Source organism: Mytilus californianus, unplaced genomic scaffold (genome assembly GCF_021869535.1).
Source record: "Mytilus californianus isolate M0D057914Y unplaced genomic scaffold, xbMytCali1.0.p SCAF_4, whole genome shotgun sequence".
Classification (NCBI taxonomy): Eukaryota; Metazoa; Mollusca; class Bivalvia; order Mytilida; family Mytilidae; genus Mytilus; species Mytilus californianus.
In genome coordinates, this window is record NW_026262690.1 from 70,514,705 (window position 1) to 70,533,535 (window position 18,831).

General features: G+C 30.9%; 1 protein-coding gene across 15 annotated transcripts in view; it reads left to right on the forward strand.

Annotated features, from left to right (window-relative positions):
- The window catches only part of LOC127698684 (serum paraoxonase/arylesterase 1-like), a 244,324-nt gene that overhangs the window by 212,174 nt on the left and 13,319 nt on the right, over positions 1–18,831 (forward strand). For 3 of the 15 annotated variants that reach the window (XM_052202307.1, XM_052202304.1, XM_052202302.1), the window contains exons 4-5: positions 16,008–16,194; positions 17,212–17,335. The exons of 6 other annotated variants lie outside the window; for them this stretch is intronic. In XM_052202307.1, coding sequence (XP_052058267.1) covers positions 16,008–16,194; positions 17,212–17,335 — 311 coding nt within the window. Of the gene's footprint in view, positions 1–4,106; positions 4,243–7,175; positions 7,331–13,958; positions 14,030–14,604; positions 14,661–16,007; positions 16,195–17,211; positions 17,336–18,831 lie in introns of those variants that run through there. 6 more of the 15 variants (XM_052202306.1, XM_052202303.1, XM_052202300.1 and 3 more) reach the window with 5 other exon arrangements.

Genomic DNA, 18,831 nt, shown 5'->3' on the forward strand with positions numbered 1-18,831 from the left:
TTGATATTGCAATTATGAAGCAGACTGATATATATATATATATTTATATATATAAATATAGAGGGATAAGTCTAGCACCGGTGGCGTATAAGCTATACTGTGGCGTCCTAAATGCTCGTTTGACAGGAAAACTTACCGATTTTGAAGTGATCAACGACGAACAGAATGGTTTCAGAAAGAGTCGCAGTACCATAGACCATCTATCAACTTTAAGTACTATTATTGAAACAAGAAAACTTTGTTAACTTTCAACTTTCGGTGCATTTATAGATTTTAAAAAAGCATATGACTGGGTTAATCGTAATTTGTTGTTTTGTAAATTAGAATCTTTAGGTTTAAGTACCAAAATGTTAAATGCTTTACATTTTTTATATTATAATGTTCAATCTTGTGTCACGATAAATGGCAATTTGACTGATTGGTTTGGATTAAATTCTGGCCTAAAACAAGGCTGTATATTATCGCCGTTATTATTTAATATTTTCATAAATAACTTAGTTGATGACATTAAGAGATTAGATATTGGTATAAATGTAAATGGTGAAAAGATTTGTATATTATTATATGCAGATGATGTGGTATTATTAGCCGAAAATGAAAAGGACCTTCAAAGAATATTAGATGTTTTAAGTGTATGGTGTAATGTAAATGACTTAGTTGTAAATATTGACAAGTCAAAAACTGTTCATTTTAGAACACAATCTGTGACACAAACAAATTTTGAATTTATGTTGAACGGAAACCAGTTATGTATCAAAATATATGTATCTTGGTTTATTATTAAATGAGTTTTTGGATTATAATGAGATGGCGAAAATTGTAGCAAAATCAGCCAGCAGATCATTAGGTTTACTGATTGCCAAATGCAAAGCAAATGGTGGTTTTGAGTATTCTACCTTTACTAAACTTTTCGACACTCTTATTATGTCTGTTATTGAATATGGTGCTGAAATATGGGGAAGTAAGAATACTCTTGCATTAATGCTGTAAAAAATAGGGCAATGCGTTTTTTTTATGTGTGTTGGAAAGTACACACCTAATTTAGCCCTATATGGTGACATGGGTTGGATGCCATGTATTGTAAAACAATGGACATGTATTTTTAGAACATATAGTAGATTTACGAAAATGTGTAATAATAGAATAAACAAAAAAGTTTTTATATGGGCAAATAATATATGTAATAATAGACTGAAAAATTGGAATTTCAGAGTACACACAAAGTTTAAAGAAGTTGATATGGAACATTTTTGTAATACTGATTTAATAATTGATAAATATGTTATAAAAAATATTGAGAATATCTGTTTTAATAGATTTAAAGAGCAATGGTATAATGATTTAATGTCAAACCAGCGTAGCAAACTACGTACTTCTTACAGACTGTTCAAAAATGAATTTGGTGATGAAAATTATTTATTAAAAATCATACCTGGTAAATATAGGAGTGCCTATGCCAAATTTAGAAGTGGTACTGCTCCTTTGAAAATTGAGACTGGAAGGTATGAAGGTCTTTTAGTTGAAAATAGAATTTGTTATAACAGCACTTGTAATGAAAATCTTTTAATTGAAGATGAAAAACATGTATTAATGAATTGTCCAGTGTATGAAGATTTGCGTTGTTATTTGTTTTATCAAGCATCTCTATTTAATGTTAATTTTATGCATTTGTCTGATGACTATAAATTTATATTTTTATTCACAGATGAAAATATGTACTTTTATACTGCCAAAATCTGCAATGACATTTTATTGAAAAGAAGATGTATTTTATTTTGCTAATTTTACTGTACATAATGTATATACATTTTAGATAGTCTCTCATGACTCTTTTTAGAGTGGCTCTTGTATGTTTTATGATGTTGTTTTATTACCTCTTTGTATGTTTTATAAAATGAAGTGGTGAGACTTAAATAAAATATTGTCTTGTCTTGTCTTCTCTTGTATAGAGTGATAACAACAAACATGTTAATTATTTAATTGATAAAAGTTATTAATGAATTGACTGAAAAAAAACTAATCAAAACATCAGTCATAGAATGTTGAGAAAACTACAAATGTTCTAACTGCTTAATAACATATGATGATTTTTAACGATGTAATGAATGATAAAGTCCAACCCAAAAATTTTTAAAAACAATTTAAAATTGAAAGATCATTTATACATATTTAAAATTATTTATATATATTATATCAAATATTATTGGATGCCGAATTCACCAAATAAATGCCTAATTGACTTTAAATAGGTGCCGATTTGACCAGATGCCGATTTAACCAGGTGTCGATTTGACTTTTTCTATAGGTGCCGATTTGACCAGGTGCCGATTTGACTTGAACCTATATTTTGGCTGTTGTTAACGGTTCTATTGCATCTGATTTTTACTGTTAACTGTTTTTACTAAGTGAATTTAGCTGTTAACCTTAATTTCTGATTTCTGTTAACTGTTTTTTGTAAATTAAGTTTGATGTTAACCTGTTAATGGACCCCTATTCTCCCTATTGCCCTCCCTCTTTAATTTTTGCATGTGTATGCAATTGATTTTGTTAACTTGAAGTCTCAAATCAGACAGTGGAAATAGATTTGATTTTGAAAGAAATTTAACGTTGTAGGAAAGCAAAATTATTATAAGGAAGGCAAATTCGAGAAATCTTTCATAAGACTGTGCCTATTCCATACCTGTCTTAGGTCTATCGGCTTTGTAGCCAGAATTTACAGAAACATTCCTCATGTCTCTGGTAAGTCTTGATATGGATGCCAGTGACGATTTAAGCTGCTAAACAGTTTCCTCGTCTAATTCTTCTCTCTCATTTTCCAGTTTGGTTGAGGCATCTCTTACCAGTATTTCAACTTCTTCGAAATTATTTGATAAAGCTGCCCGTCAATCCTTAGCAAAATCTGATTGAGTTCATTCTTTCTTCGGCCAATTTTTTTCTTTAAAACAGGGAGGAGTTATTGAAAAGAAACTAAACAAGTCAAAACTCTTTAGTGATGAAGATTTTAATTTGTAACTCTGAAAGTTGATTTTTTAATATTAGAAAATAATTTAATTTTGGATGTAACGCTTCTTCCGATTGGCTGACGTTGTTTTGTTTATCAGCTCATAGACATAATTTTGTCATGTGACCGCGACGTCATCAACGTTTTTTCATGATTTACTCCGGTTTAAAATGGAATAAAGAATTAAATTATAAGAAATGACTGTAATATTTTTTCTGTCTATTCGAAATAACATAAAAAATGTGATGCACACTTTAAAATAACCCGCTACGCGGGTTGTTCAGTGTGCACCACATTTTTGATGTTATTTCTTCATAGACCGAAAAAATATTACAGTCATTCCTTAAATGAATTTCGAATATAAGAAAATACTTTCGAATTTCTAATATTAAAATAAATGAATTTTTGATATAAATAAATGAATTTTTGATATAAATAAATGATTTTTTGATATTAGAAATTGATTTTTTAATATCAAAAATGATTTTTGAATATTAGAAATTCATTTTCTAATAAAAGTATTAGAAATTCATTTTATTAATATTAAGAAATAGTGTTTTTCTTTTTTAATATTAGAAATTTATTTTTTAATATTAGAAAATGAATTTCTTATATTAAAAAATGAATTCTTAATATTAAAAAATCATTTTTTAATATTAAGAAATAGCTTTTTTTGTCCATTTTGGCTTGCCATACATTTGTGCATAAATAATTTCAATAAAAAATATATTTCATATAGTTTGAAAAGAAATCTGAAATAAGACCATCAAAATAGCAAGGCTTTATGTATATCGCTTTTTTCCCGGAGCCGGTAAAATAGCGCTAGGTAAGCTATTTTGTCAGAGTCTTTAAGGGCACTACTTTGTTTTACAGGGTTGTATAAAAAGCGTTGATCGTGCGCACATTTTTAAGATAAACACTTTTACATCCCCAATAAAATTATAAAAAAGAAGCATCCAATTTTTAATATAAACCCTTTTTAACTAAACTTCTAACCTAGGTATACATGAGAACTTGCACACAGTTGATCACAGTTCTAGTTGCGCACTTCTGTTCCAGATATGTGATAGGTTCGAAAGTCAACAGTCTTTTTATAAGCTAATACTTGTGTCTATTTACTTCCTTATCTAACATGACCTGATGTCCCATGACTGAACAGCTCTGCTTGCCGTAACAATGATCAAGAAAGCAATTACAGTTGTTATTGGGTTACTGATAATTCAGTTTATTGTAAAAACTCTGTAAGATTTTAAATGCGTACAAATCCTGCTTACAGTAAGCTGATCTGAGATCAATCACCACGTTTACACTGTGTTTGTTGTCTCCCCTTTCACATATTTGCATTACTTTAGTTTATTATTGTTCTCATTTAAAAAAAAATATTATCATAATCATTTGTACACTTAAATTATACTTGTGATTGCTCTGCTCATTTGATTTATTTTGTGGGTCATAATTGACAGTTCATTCTGGCTATTCCTACATTTTGAATTTTATAGGTAAAAATAGTAAAATTTTATGTTGGAGTTCCCAGAACTTTTATGTAAACAATGGCATTATGTAGGATTATGTTGTAACAACACTAAACGAATGAACCAAGGTAAATCCAGGTAAATTTTGTGGAAAATAAAGAAAAAGAATAGTTTCTATTACAATATTTTATTTAACATTTTCATAGCACATTTTGTGTAAATAATATTCATAAGCACAATATGAAATTATAGGCACAAGGTCATTCACAAGCAATTGAATTTATTTAGGTGAAAATATTAATATATACAAGTAAATAATATCATTTGAAATATAAATATATTAAAATGGTAGTAATTATTCATTCTAACAAAGCACCAAACAGTACACTAAATTGACATTAAAACAGACACTAACACAGTAAAACATTGCACTAAATTGAACACACAAGGGAATACAAAGTCTTAATCAATGTGCAGTAGATGAGAAGCAGCATCCACATACTGGACTCGCGTAAGTTTATCATTCTGTAACCTTGTTTTCAGTTTTCGAATATAAAAATAAGAAGATGTGGTATGATTGCAAATGAGACAACTCTCCACAAGAGACCAAATGACACAGAAATTAACAATTTTAGGTCGACGTACGGCACATACAGAATGTGGCGGGGTTAAACTCGTTTGAAGGCGCCAACCCTTCCCTAACCTGGGACAGTGGTGTAACAGTACAACATAAGAACAAACTATAAAAATCGGTTGAAAAAGGTTTAACTCATCAGATGGATACAAATAAAAAATATTTAACAAAAACACAGAGTGGACGTGGACGGGTACTTTTACATTCCCACAACAAAATGACAATAAGTACAGATTTGAGAATACTCGCAGTTACTGACAGTTAGTTCAAAGCCAATAACAACTTATAAAAAAAATCATGCATGTAAGACTAAAGTATCAATCAGTACACATCCAATGGATTTAGCGTAAAGACGTCAAAAAGTCTGTCATCTATTTCTCTGTAGTTTCCCTTTTTTTGGAATCCTTCTGTTTTTGTTTAAAACATCATATTTTTTTCAAATAATGAAATTAATTAAATCTTTTAAGATTAAGTTGAAAGTGTAGGTGACTATCAAATGCTTTAACTACCTTTTCTTTCAAATAGTTTCTTTTCCAGACTTTTAGTCTAAATGCTTTTACTACTTGTTCTTTTAAATAATTTTATTATCCAGACTACTAAATGCTTTTACTACCTTTTCTTTTAAATGATCTTATTTTCAAGAAATTTCATATAAGAAACACTTACTTATAACACTTGATACATGTTTTGAAACAAAAAAAAAAGACAACCATTTTTTTTTTTACATTAATTTCATATAAATAATTATATTTATTTAATTTCCACAGGTAAAGTAGGTAAAGTTACCTGTGAGTTTATATGATATAACTCAATATGGAATAGTCATTACTTAATGGTATTTCGATATTACACGATATGGTTTCGTATTGACTTGATATAGTTTTGTCATTACTTAATATGGTTTTGTCATTACTCGATGTGGTTTCACCATTATTTAATGTGATTATAACACTTGATACATGTTTTCAAACAAAACAAAAAGACAACCATTTTTTTTTTTACATTAATTTCATATAAATAATTATATTTATTTAATTTCCACAGGTAAAGTTACCTGTGACCTAATTAGACACTAATGACTTAAACAACATATTTTGCAATAACAACATCTATTGTTCTTCCCATAATCTCCCATGTAGGAATAGCCAGAATAAAAAATATAAAATGTAGGAATAGCCAGAAGACACCATAATTGACAGATACATATCAAATAACATAAAAAATGTGATGCACACTTTAAAATAACCCGCTACGCGGGTTATTCAGTGTGCATCACATTTTTGATGTTATTTCTTCATAGACAGAAAAAATATTACAGTCATTCCTTAAATGAATTTCGAATATAAGAAAATACTTTCGAATTTCTAATATTAAAATAAATGAATTTTTGATATAAATAAATGAATTTTTGATATAAATAAATGATTTTTTGATATTAGAAATTGATTTTTTAATATCAAAAATGATTTTTGAATATTAGAAATTCGTTTTCTAATAAAAGTATTAGAAATTCATTTTATTAATATTAAGAAATAGTGTTTTTCTTTTTTAATATTAGAAATTTATTTTTTAATATTAGAAAATGAATTTCTTATATTAAAAAATGAATTCTTAATATTAAAAAATCATTTTTTAATATTAAGAAATAGCTTTTTTTGTCCATTTTGGCTTGCCATACATTTGTGCATAAATAATTTCAATAAAAAATATATTTCATATAGTTTGAAAAGAAATCTGAAATAAGACCATCAAAATAGCAAGGCTTTATGTATATCGCTTTTTTCCCGGAGCCGGTAAAATAGCGCTAGGTAAGCTATTTTGTCAGAGTCTTTAAGGGCACTACTTTGTTTTACAGGGTTGTATAAAAAGCGTTGATCGTGCGCACATTTTTAAGATAAACACTTTTACATCCCCAATAAAATTATAAAAAAGAAGCATCCAATTTTTAATATAAACCCTTTTTAACTAAACTTCTAACCTAGGTATACATGAGAACTTGCACACAGTTGATCACAGTTCTAGTTGCGCACTTCTGTTCCAGATATTTGATAGGTTCGAAAGTCAACAGTCTTTTTATAAGCTAATACTTGTGTCTATTTACTTCCTTATCTAACATGACCTGATGTCCCATGACTGAACAGCTCTGCTTGCCGTAACAATGATCAAGAAAGCAATTACAGTTGTTATTGGGTTACTGATAATTCAGTTTATTGTAAAAACTCTGTAAGATTTTAAATGCGTACAAATCCTGCTTACAGTAAGCTGATCTGAGATCAATCACCACGTTTACACTGTGTTTGTTGTCTCCCCTTTCACATATTTGCATTACTTTAGTTTATTATTGTTCTCATTTAAAAAAAATATTATCATAATCATTTGTACACTTAAATTATACTTGTGATTGCTCTGCTCATTTGATTTTTTTTGTGGGTCATAATTGACAGTTCATTCTGGCTATTCCTACATTTTGAATTTTATAGGTAAAAATAGTAAAATTTTATGTTGGAGTTCCCAGAACTTTTATGTAAACAATGGCATTATGTAGGATTATGTTGTAACAACACTAAACGAATGAATCAAGGTAAATCCAGGTAAATTTTGTGGAAAATAAAGAACAATATTTTATTTAACAGTTTCATAGCACATTTTGTGTAAATAATATTCATAAGCACAATATGAAATTATAGGCACAAGGTCATTCACAAGCAATTGAATTTATTTAGGTGAAAATATTAATATATACAAGTAAATAATATCATTTGAAATATAAATATATTAAAATGGTAGTAATTATTCATTCTAACAAAGCACCAAACAGTACACTAAATTGACATTAAAACAGACACTAACACAGTAAAACATTGCACTAAATTGAACACACAAGGGAATACAAAGTCTTAATCAATGTGCAGTAGATGAGAAGCAGCATCCACATACTGGACTCGCGTAAGTTTATCATTCTGTAACCTTGTTTTCAGTTTTCGAATATAAAAATAAGAAGATGTGGTATGATTGCAAATGAGACAACTCTCCACAAGAGACCAAATGACACAGAAATTAACAATTTTGGGTCGACGTACGGCACATACAGAATGTGGCGGGGTTAAACTCGTTTGAAGGCGCCAACCCTTCCCTAACCTGGGACAGTGGTGTAACAGTACACCATAAGAACAAACTATAAAAATCGGTTGAAAAAGGTTTAACTCATCAGATGGATACAAATAAAAAATATTTAACAAAAACACAGAGTGGACGTGGACGGGTACTTTTACATTCCCACAACAAAATGACACTAAGTACAGATCTGAGAATACTCGCAGTTACTGACAGTTAGTTCAAAGCCAATAACAACTTATAAAAAAAATCATGCATGTAAGACTAAAGTATTAATCAGTACACATCCAACATCCAATGGATTTAGCGTAAAGACGTCAAAAAGTCTGTCATCTATTTCTCTGTATTTTCCCTTTTTTTGGAATCCTTCTGTTTTTGTTTAAAACATCATATTTTTTTCAAATAATGAAATTAATTAAATCTTTTAAGATTAAGTTGAAAGTGTAGGTGACTATCAAATGCTTTAACTACCTTTTCTTTCAAATAGTTTCTTTTCCAGACTTTTAGTCTAAATGCTTTTACTACTTGTTCTTTTAAATAATTTTATTATCCAGACTACTAAATGCTTTTACTACCTTTTCTTTTAAATGATCTTATTTTCAAGAAATTTCATATAAGAAACACTTACTTATAACACTTGATACATGTTTTGAAACAAAAAAAAAAGACAACCATTTTTTTTACATTAATTTCATATAAATAATTATATTTATTTAATTTCCACAGGTAAAGTAGGTAAAGTTACCTGTGAGTTTATATGATATAACTCAATATGGAATAGTCATTACTTAATGGTATTTCGATATTACACGATATGGTTTCGTATTGACTTGATATAGTTTTGTCATTACTTAATATGGTTTTGTCATTACTCGATGTGGTTTCACCATTATTTAATGTGATTATAACACTTGATACATGTTTTCAAACAAACAAAAAAGACAACCATTTTTTTTTTACATTAATTTCATATAAATAATTATATTTATTTAATTTCCACAGGTAAAGTTACCTGTGACCTAATTAGACACTAATGACTTAAACAACATATTTTGCAATAACAACATCTATTGTTCTCCCCATAATCTCCCATGTAGGAATAGCCAGAATAAAAAATATAAAATGTAGGAATAGCCAGAAGACACCATAATTGACAGATACATATCAAATCATTATCAAATCAAATATTTTATCATTCCAATCATGGTCACACAGGGTGCATTTACAATTAACAATTATAATTCAATGTGACAATATAAGCAACAAACATGAGACATTGTACAGCATATACTGTGACATATAATATAATAGACATATGAAAATAACATTGATCAATTCAAATCAATATTTTTGGAAAGAGCACAATAGAGGCGTGATCCAAATACAGACAATAATTTTTTCAACAATATATAAATGAAATATAGATCCATGTAACAATAAGTCATAAGTGATTTATATGGATACCATACCATTCAGAACTCATAATGATACCATACACATATATATGGAGCGCCACAGCTGTCTTATGTGGAACTCTGATATAACGTTATGTTGTTTTATTATTATTTGATGATATTTTGTCTTTACATAATATGGTTTTGACATTACATAATGATGTTTTGATATAACTCTATATGGAATAGTCATTACTTAATGGTATTTCGATATTACACGATATGGTTTCGTATTGACTTGATATAGTTTTGTCATTACTAAATATGGTTTTGTCATTACTCGATCTGGTTTCACCATTATTAAATGTGGTTGTGTCATTAGGCAATGTGGTTTTTACATTATTCAATCTAATTAAAATTAGATTGAACATTATTTGATGTGTATATGACTTAACGTAATGTAGATGTTTCAATACATGATGTGGTTTTGTTATTTCGTAATGATGATTTGCCAATTCTTTATATGGTTATTACATTACGTAATGATGTTTCAAAATTTGACGATTTTACACTACATGATGTGTTTGTTTCAGTATTTGAGGTTGTCCTGTCATTCTTTGATGTGTTTATCACATTACTTGATGAGGTAAAACCACGTGACCAATTGGAAAAACTAGTTCTATTTTTAAATAGATTTCCATGTTTTATGTGCTTTGGATGAGTTAGGCCATCCATCGAGTTAGAGTTCAAATTAAATTTCGGGTTACTGTTCGAGTTAAACTTTGAGTTAGTCTTCGATTTCGAGTTAGAATTCTAGCCATAATTAGAATTAAAGTTCTAGTCAGCGTTGAGTTTCGAGCTAAACTTCAAGTTTGAGTCACCTTTTGAGGTAGAGTTCGAGTAAGACTCGAATTTGAGTCTCATTTAGATTAAGATTTCGAGTTGAAATTAGAGTTATCTAATATGAGTTCGTATTTAAATTTTCTATCGCGGATCAAGGGCTTTTGCTCGGGCTTCCGAAAAGAGGGCTCAAGGGTATGCATACAAAAGATAAACAATGTTACAGTATACAAAACACAACATATAAATTGAAATAAAGTTAGATGTGGTGTGATTGCCAATGAGACAACTATCCACCAGAGTTTAAATGCAGTAGATGTAAGCAATCAGAGGCAACCGTACAGCCTTCAACACACTGTATAGTCGGCTACAAAAGGCCACCACGTGAAGATGTGAAACAATTCAAACGAGAAAACTAACGGTCTAATTTATAACTAAACAATCTACGAAAAACAAATATGATACACATAAAACAACTACAACCATTGAACTACAGGCTCCTGACTTGGGGCAGGCACATAAAGAAAGTGTGCGTGGCTGAGTTTAACTTGTGAGCGCTAAACCCTAACCTAATCTCGGACGGTAGTGTAAGAGCACAACATAAGAAAAAAAATGTAAAAAACAGTTTCAATTGGCTTAACTCAATAGATCGGTATGACTGGGTAATATAAATCCATCGTGGGAGATCTCGGGTGCTCCGGAAAGGTAAGCAGATACTGCTCAACGTGTGGCACCCGTCGTGTTATTCGTGAAAGTACAAACTCAGTGATTTGGTTTTATTTGGTAGTTCACATTCGAGGAAAAAATTACAGGATTGTGGTTACGACAACTGGAACATATCCGTCGCCACCTGTGAAACAGATATTCCAAAAAGTTTGTTTTTTCATTTCAATAAGTGCGAGGTATATCAGAGAATGCAATTTATTAAAATAAAAGATTGATATTCGTATATGTTCAAATGATCATACACGCTAAACAAAATTGGAGAATTCTTATTTTATAGAATTGATGCTTTGTCGCTTAGTCCGATCCCCCCATTTCCCTGTAACTTTATTGTGAGTTGATTTAAAGTGTCTCATTTGTTGACAACAAAGTACAAGTCTTTTGATTTGTGTCGAGCCTGCGACATTAATGTAGCGGCAGTGATACACAACTAATCTATATTCCGTCGTCGGTAGTGGCGTCGGCGTCTTCATCATTTAGATCGTCAGGTTTTTTTCGTTTGAATTGTTTTTACATTTTTTATTTCGGGACCTTTTATAGCTTACTATGTGGTATGGATTTTGCTCATTGTTGAAGACCATACAGCTACATATAGTTGTTAACTTCTACGTCATTTGGTATGTGGTTGAGAGTTGTCTCATTGGCAATCATACCACATTTTCTTATTTTTATATAAGGTTTTTTTTTTTGCATTAAATATTACCGAATTAAACTGTTCTGACATGATAAATTTGTAACCTCCATGAATTGTTATAAAATATGTATAGGAGTTATTCTTCAAGATCAAGATAAAGCATCTACAGAAAACATTTTTTTTTTAATTTTGTTTTTACCGATAAATGTACAGTCAACATTACGCTTTTACAATGACAGCAGCAATATCAGGCGAGACACAGGGTTCCGTGGAATCTTTTACAAATTTATTATAATACTGCTTCCATTTGAGAACTTAGGAAATAAACGGCAAGACCAAGTGGTTTGGGGATATCCCCCTTATATCCGAAATATTGTTAATTGTTTGGTACTTTTTTCTTATTTTTGTCTGCCGTTCCCCTTTTTCATACCTTTGAACAACAACTCGAACTTTAATTTGAACTTTAACTCAATGGATAGCGATACTCATCCAAAGCACATTAAACAAACGACATTTGGAAATCGGTTTAAAAATAGAACAAATTTTTCCAAAATGGTCACGTGGTTTTACCTCATCAAGTAATGTTATAACCACATCAAAGAATGACTGTACAACCTCAAATACTGAAACAAACACATCATGTAGTGTAAAATCGTCAAATTGAAACATCATTACGTAATGTTATAGCCATATAAAGAATTGGCAAATCATTATTACGAAATAACAAAACCACATCATGTAATGAAACAACTGCATTACGTTAAGTCACATACACATCAAGTAATGTTAAAACCACATTGCCAAATGACACAACCACATTTAATAATGGTGAAACCACATCGAGTAACGACAAAACCATATTAAGTAATAACAAAACTATATCAAGTCAATACGAAACCATATCGTGTAATATCGAAATATCATTAAGTAATGACTATTCCATATTGAGTTATATCAAAACATCATTACGTAATGTCAAAACCATATTGTGAAAAGACAAAATATCATCAAGTTATAATAAAACAACAAAATAACGTAATATCAGAGTTCTACATAAGACAGCTGTGGCGTTCCATACATATACAGCATGATTATTCTAAGTTTTAATAATTTTACTATCACCTATATAAGATATATGTGTATATGCACAAGAGACTATAAAGGATTATTATCCGATGAAACAGTATGATATTTATTGATAATAAAAAGTACGATACAAATATTGTACTGTATTGGAAGTGGACTATCAACATGATCAAATGTATAATAGAAGGAGGCCAATGAAGATCATCATCGTCATCATCATCATACCGTCTCCTCTTTGGACACCTTTTGTTACCATTAGTAACTTAATGTTAACAATTCCCTACCTTATATGAATCATTTTATTGAATATTTTTCTTTAACACTACACATGTTTATACATATTTGTTTGTAGTACAATAATTACATTACATGTATGTTTCACTAGAATCCGTTATTTTGATTGGTTGATAACACTCGTAAAGCACTCCCAATTCCGTATAAAATACAACAGCTATGACTGCACATGCTATCCGTGATAATGTTATAACAATGTATGAAAAGCTTGATATGACTATATTAATTCATGGTTGATTCATAGAAATGTAATTATAAGAAATGAATGCTTCTTTTTATAGTTTTATAGGGTTGAAAAAGTGTTGATTGTGTGCATAGTTTTAGAACAAAATGTGGTTTCGGTCAATGCATTTTGCACACCAATAAAATCATAAAAAGAAGCATTCAATTATCAATTGATAGTCAACCTTCCTGTTGATAGAAACAAGTGCCTTTGTTAAAACAGTATTTTAGTAGGGCAAGGGTGGGGGGGAGTAGGGCAAGGTAAAAAGTAAATTCTCGGGGGGGGGGGGGGGGGGGGGTTGGAAGGGGAGGGGGGGGGGCGGGCGGGGGGAGGATTTGTCAAATGTATTTACCATTTATCTCTCTATGAAACACCGTAATCATGATGGCATTAGATATAGTTTTTAAACAATGGATAAGGTACCTGAATAGATGCATAAACCTGTATCAACATAACTAAAAATTTGTACATAATTTATTTTCCAGTGATGAAACACAACAAAACGTCCCCAAAAATATACTTTTTTATATATTTTTTTTTCAGACATACCCTTGAGATATTTAAGCATGTGTATAACCATACACCAGGACCCTGCAGAATTGTTCCTGGAGAAGGTAATGTATTTATCAAATTGATACAATATATCACGATTGTTCTATTTTTAAAAACTTGCTTCAGCAAAAGGGAGGCCTACATGTAAGTACCTGTGTATTTTGGTAAATAGGAGTCTTGATAGGGATCATAGACTTTGTTTTAAAACTTTGGTGCAACTTCTATTTAGGATCGACATTCATCAAATCTTTAATGAACTTCTGTCATAGGCATTAATGTGTATTAATTTTGTTTTAAGTGTTTTAGCGAGGTACGTAGAAATAGTAGTTATTTGACAATCTGGACCAACTCCAGCATCCTTTAATTTTATCAAAATTTTGTATATCAACTAAACAAAATATGTTCAACTGCTTGAGATATAATTGTTTGGTTGATCTTGTCTGGAATTTTTTACTTTGAACTAATAAAACTGTTTTTTTAGTAATAAAATGAAACTTATGCCTGCATAGAACCCAGTCGTCTTCTAAAGTATGATCGAAATTTTCTTTCCGAATATTTTGTACTCTGAAATGTTTTTTTTCCCCAATAGCAGACAGCTTTAGTAAAAATACTTCAATTTTATTATATTTGATTACAGGAATTGGATATGAGGACATGGAGACATTACCTAATGGTTTAACACTTATTACATCAGTAAGTATGGCAATATTCTTAGTTCTTGCCCTAATTGTTTGTTTAAATTATTGTGGCAACTGTGTAGATCAGCAGTCATGGTGAGCTATACATTGAGACAATTTGCAGATTATGTTTAAAGGCTAATTAACAGGAATCATTAAAAATACTGGACTAGTCAGGGGACCACACCAACATCTAACTATTTAAAAAAATCCATCATACAAAGACAAACAACCACAAACAACACTTGTCCAGATAGCCTGACTTGGCAAAATGGGTTTTCAAAATGGAAAAAATACTAGGTCATTGTTTGAAATAGAATTTTTATACGCCCGTTTACGGTACGGGACGTATTATGGTATACCACTGTCGTCAACATGTCGGACAATAACTCAGAAACGCTTTAACCAATTTGCATGAAACTTTGGTGAATTGTTTATATTTATTGACGTGAGATCCCTTTCGATTTTTATAAATTTTAGATTTACGTTTCCGAGTTATGGGGGTGTTATTCACTAAAGAAGGGGGATTTTCCAGTTTTCGGACAATAACTCAAAAATGCTTTAAGCAGTTTTCATGAAACTTTGGTGAATTGTTTATAGCTATTGACGTGAGCTCCCATTCGATTTTTATAAATTTTATATTTTACGTGTCTGAGTTATGGGGTTTTATTCAGTATAAAAGGGGGATTTTCCAGTCTTTCGGACAATAACTCAAAAATGCTTTGAGCAGGTTTCATGAAACTTTGGTGAAATGTTTATATATATTGAAGTGAGCTCCCATTGGATTTTTATAAATTTTAGATTTTACGTTTCCGAGTTATGGGGTTTTATTCAATAAATAAGGGTGATTTTCCAGTTTTCGGACAATAACTCAAAAGTACTTTGAGCAGTTTTCATGAAACTTTCGTGACTGGTTTATATCTATTTTAATAACCTCCCTTTAGTTTTTTTTTTTATAAATTTCTGATATGACAGTGAGTAGTTATGGAACTTTATTCTTTGAAAAAGCGACGGGCCTATCATGCGCTCATGGCGCAGCTCTTTATTAGAATTGGACTCCCAAGTGCATGAGTCTAGATCTCTTTCAGTGACATCAGTTAGTACGAGACATTTTATTTTAACTTATTTAAGAAAAAACAAAACCTCAAATTTTGTGAGTAACTAAAATGTCACAAAGTTTTTGAAAATGCATACCGGGGTAATCAAAATTGATACGTATTACTTTGAAGTTTAAAATTTAGAGAAAATTAAAGAAGAAGGTTCGAGTTGGGGTCAAAAGTTAAATCTATTAATTTCAATAAGAAATTACTATTTTAGTATGAAATAACTCTCTCTTCATGAATAATAATTCCGTGTTTTTCAGGGCCTTGTTATGCCAACAACTTCTCCTACAGCTCATGAATACCGTAAGAAGCACAATGGAAAAGGAAGAATATATTTGTTTGATTTTAATCAACCAGAAAAAGGCATAGTAGAACTGACAATTGTTGGGGACCAGTTTAACCAGTCTGACTTTGGTCCTCATGGCATTAGTTTATGGAAAGACCAAGGTAAATTATGCAAACATCTAAGTCAAGATTTTGCCGTTTAATCTAGTGGTAGGGTCTGATTTAATTACTATACCTTTCAATGGAGTACCTCAGGCACTGCAGTCTTTTTAAGTGACCTCAAAAAATTTGTTATGAATGTGCATTATAAAATTTCAAAAGTGTGATTATACCAAATTGAAAATTGTCTTGGGCTTACAACCGTCACAGAAAGTAATAGTAAAATTGAGAATGGAAATGGGGAATGTGTCAAAGAGACAACAACCCGACCATAGAACAGACAACAGCCGAAGGCCACCAATGGTTCTTTAATGCAGCGAGAAATTCCCGCACCCGGAGGCGCCCTTCAGCTGGCCCCCACCATTCATAACTACTGTCAAATAATATTTAAGAGCTGAAAATATAGTTTTGCTGAGGTGTCATTGTAAAATTTAAATAGGTCCATGTGCATTGATACACAAATGTTGTTACTGGGATTTGGTAATTAGATGTTTACTCTTTTATCTTGTTGTAATGCTTATCACATAATATTATTAAGGGCAATTTAAAAAAAAAAGTTATGACACAAACTAGTAAAATTTTATTGGGACTGGTAAGTATTTGAAAAACTTTGTTTGGACACATAAGAAAAATGACGGAAATCGGTCTTCCGACTAGTAGTTGAAAATAATTTTGGTGCAGACTGCATGAAAAAGTGTTTAGCATACAGGGAACACAAACAGCCATCCAATTATACAATGTTAACAGAAATTTGAAAACTGGAAGTTACAAATATATTGATTCCCTTATTTAGAAAGATTCTGTGCTTTGAATTGTCCGTTTAGGCCTTTTTTATTTATGTCTTTGTATGAACAGTAGAAGGTGCCGTAAGCATCAATGATAAACCAACCCACCAACACACTATAAAATTAAAAAGGACATAAATATGTCAATATACAAACTTTAGTGATAGACTAGTGTGCTTACAATATATATGTCAAGGTCAACCTCAAAATATTTATATCATTTATGTTTTTGAAGATAAAGTAACAGTTATGGTGGTTAATCATGGATCAACAGGAGATACTATAGAAAAGTTCCTGTTCATAGCTAAAGATAAACAGCTGAAGCATGTACACACTTACAGAGACCCAAGTATACATTTGTAAGCATTTTTGACCACACAAAAGATAAAAACTGTTCCAGTATTAAATAGAAGACTTATTCAGACATCACCTTATTGAGGGGGGGGGGGGGGGGGGGGGGGTTAGGTGTTTCAAGATGATAATTTAAGTCAGCATATCATATACCATATAATACAGGTCAAATTTGATTTTGGCAGTTTTGATATAACCATATTTCAAGAGTTGTTTGCCCCTTGATTATCTTTTAAACTGATTATAACACAATTTCCTTAACCATAAAAGACAGGTCAAGTTTTCTCTTGTACGTTTTGGGATCTACCTTTCAATAGGTTTGCCCTAAATAATCGTAGAAAAGGTTGTCTTTTTTCTTATTGTTTTCTGAAAAAAGTAAAATCACAAAAATCACAAAAAAAACTGCGAGGAATATTATAAAAGGAAAGTCCCTAATCAAATGGCAAAATCAAAAGCTCAAACACATCAAACGAATGGATAGCAACTGTCATATACCTGACTTGGTACAGGCATTTTCTTGGGTAGAAAATGGTGGATTAAACCTGGTTTTATAGCTAGCTAAACCTCTCACTTCAGTCGCATCAAATTTCATTATATTAGCAACGATGCATGAACAAAACAAACAGACACAATAGGTAAAAATGATCAGCATTTTGGTATTTTGACAACTTGACAAAGAATCTTTTTTATCTTTATTTATTTTACATAATGTAATGGACTATAAACAAGTGACAAGTGTGATTTTGATGGATTTTACATTTAATGATCAAGAGTTAAACATTTATTCCGTTTGCACTTTGTATCCATAATTCATACTTGAAGATAGATGTCATAGATCAAACTTATTCGTTCAGTGTATGTATGTGCCACCTAGGGGCATTATGTTTTTCGGTCTGTGCGTCCGTTCGTTCGTCCGTCCGTTCGTCCGTTCGTTCGTTCGTCCGTCCGTCTGTCCCGCATCAGGTTAAAGTTTTTGGTCAAGGTAGTATTTGATGAAGTTGGAGTCCAATCAACTTGAAACTTAGTACACATGTTCCCTATAATTTCTTTCTAATTTGAATGCCAAATTAGAGTTTTGACCCTAATTTCACGGTCCACTGAACATAGAAAATGATAGTGCGAGTGGGGCATTCGTGTACTATGGACACATTTGTGTTGTTTATATGTCTTTTTGATCGAGTTAAGCCATTTCAATTGATATTTTATAGTGTGTCTTTTTATGTTGTAATGTTATACTACTGCCTCAGGTTAGGGTGAAGGTTGGCACCTGTTAAAACCTTTTTTTATGCACCTGTCCGAAGTCAGGAGCCTGTTGTTCAGTAGTTGTCGTTTGCTGGTGTGGTTCATAGGTGTTTCTCGTTTCTCGTTTTTTATATACATTAGACCGTTGGTTTTCCTGTTTGAAATGTTTTACACTAGTCATTTTGGGGTCCTTTATAGCTTGCTGTTTGGTTTGAGCCAAGGCTCCGTGTTGAATGCCGTACTTTGACCTTTAATTGTTAAC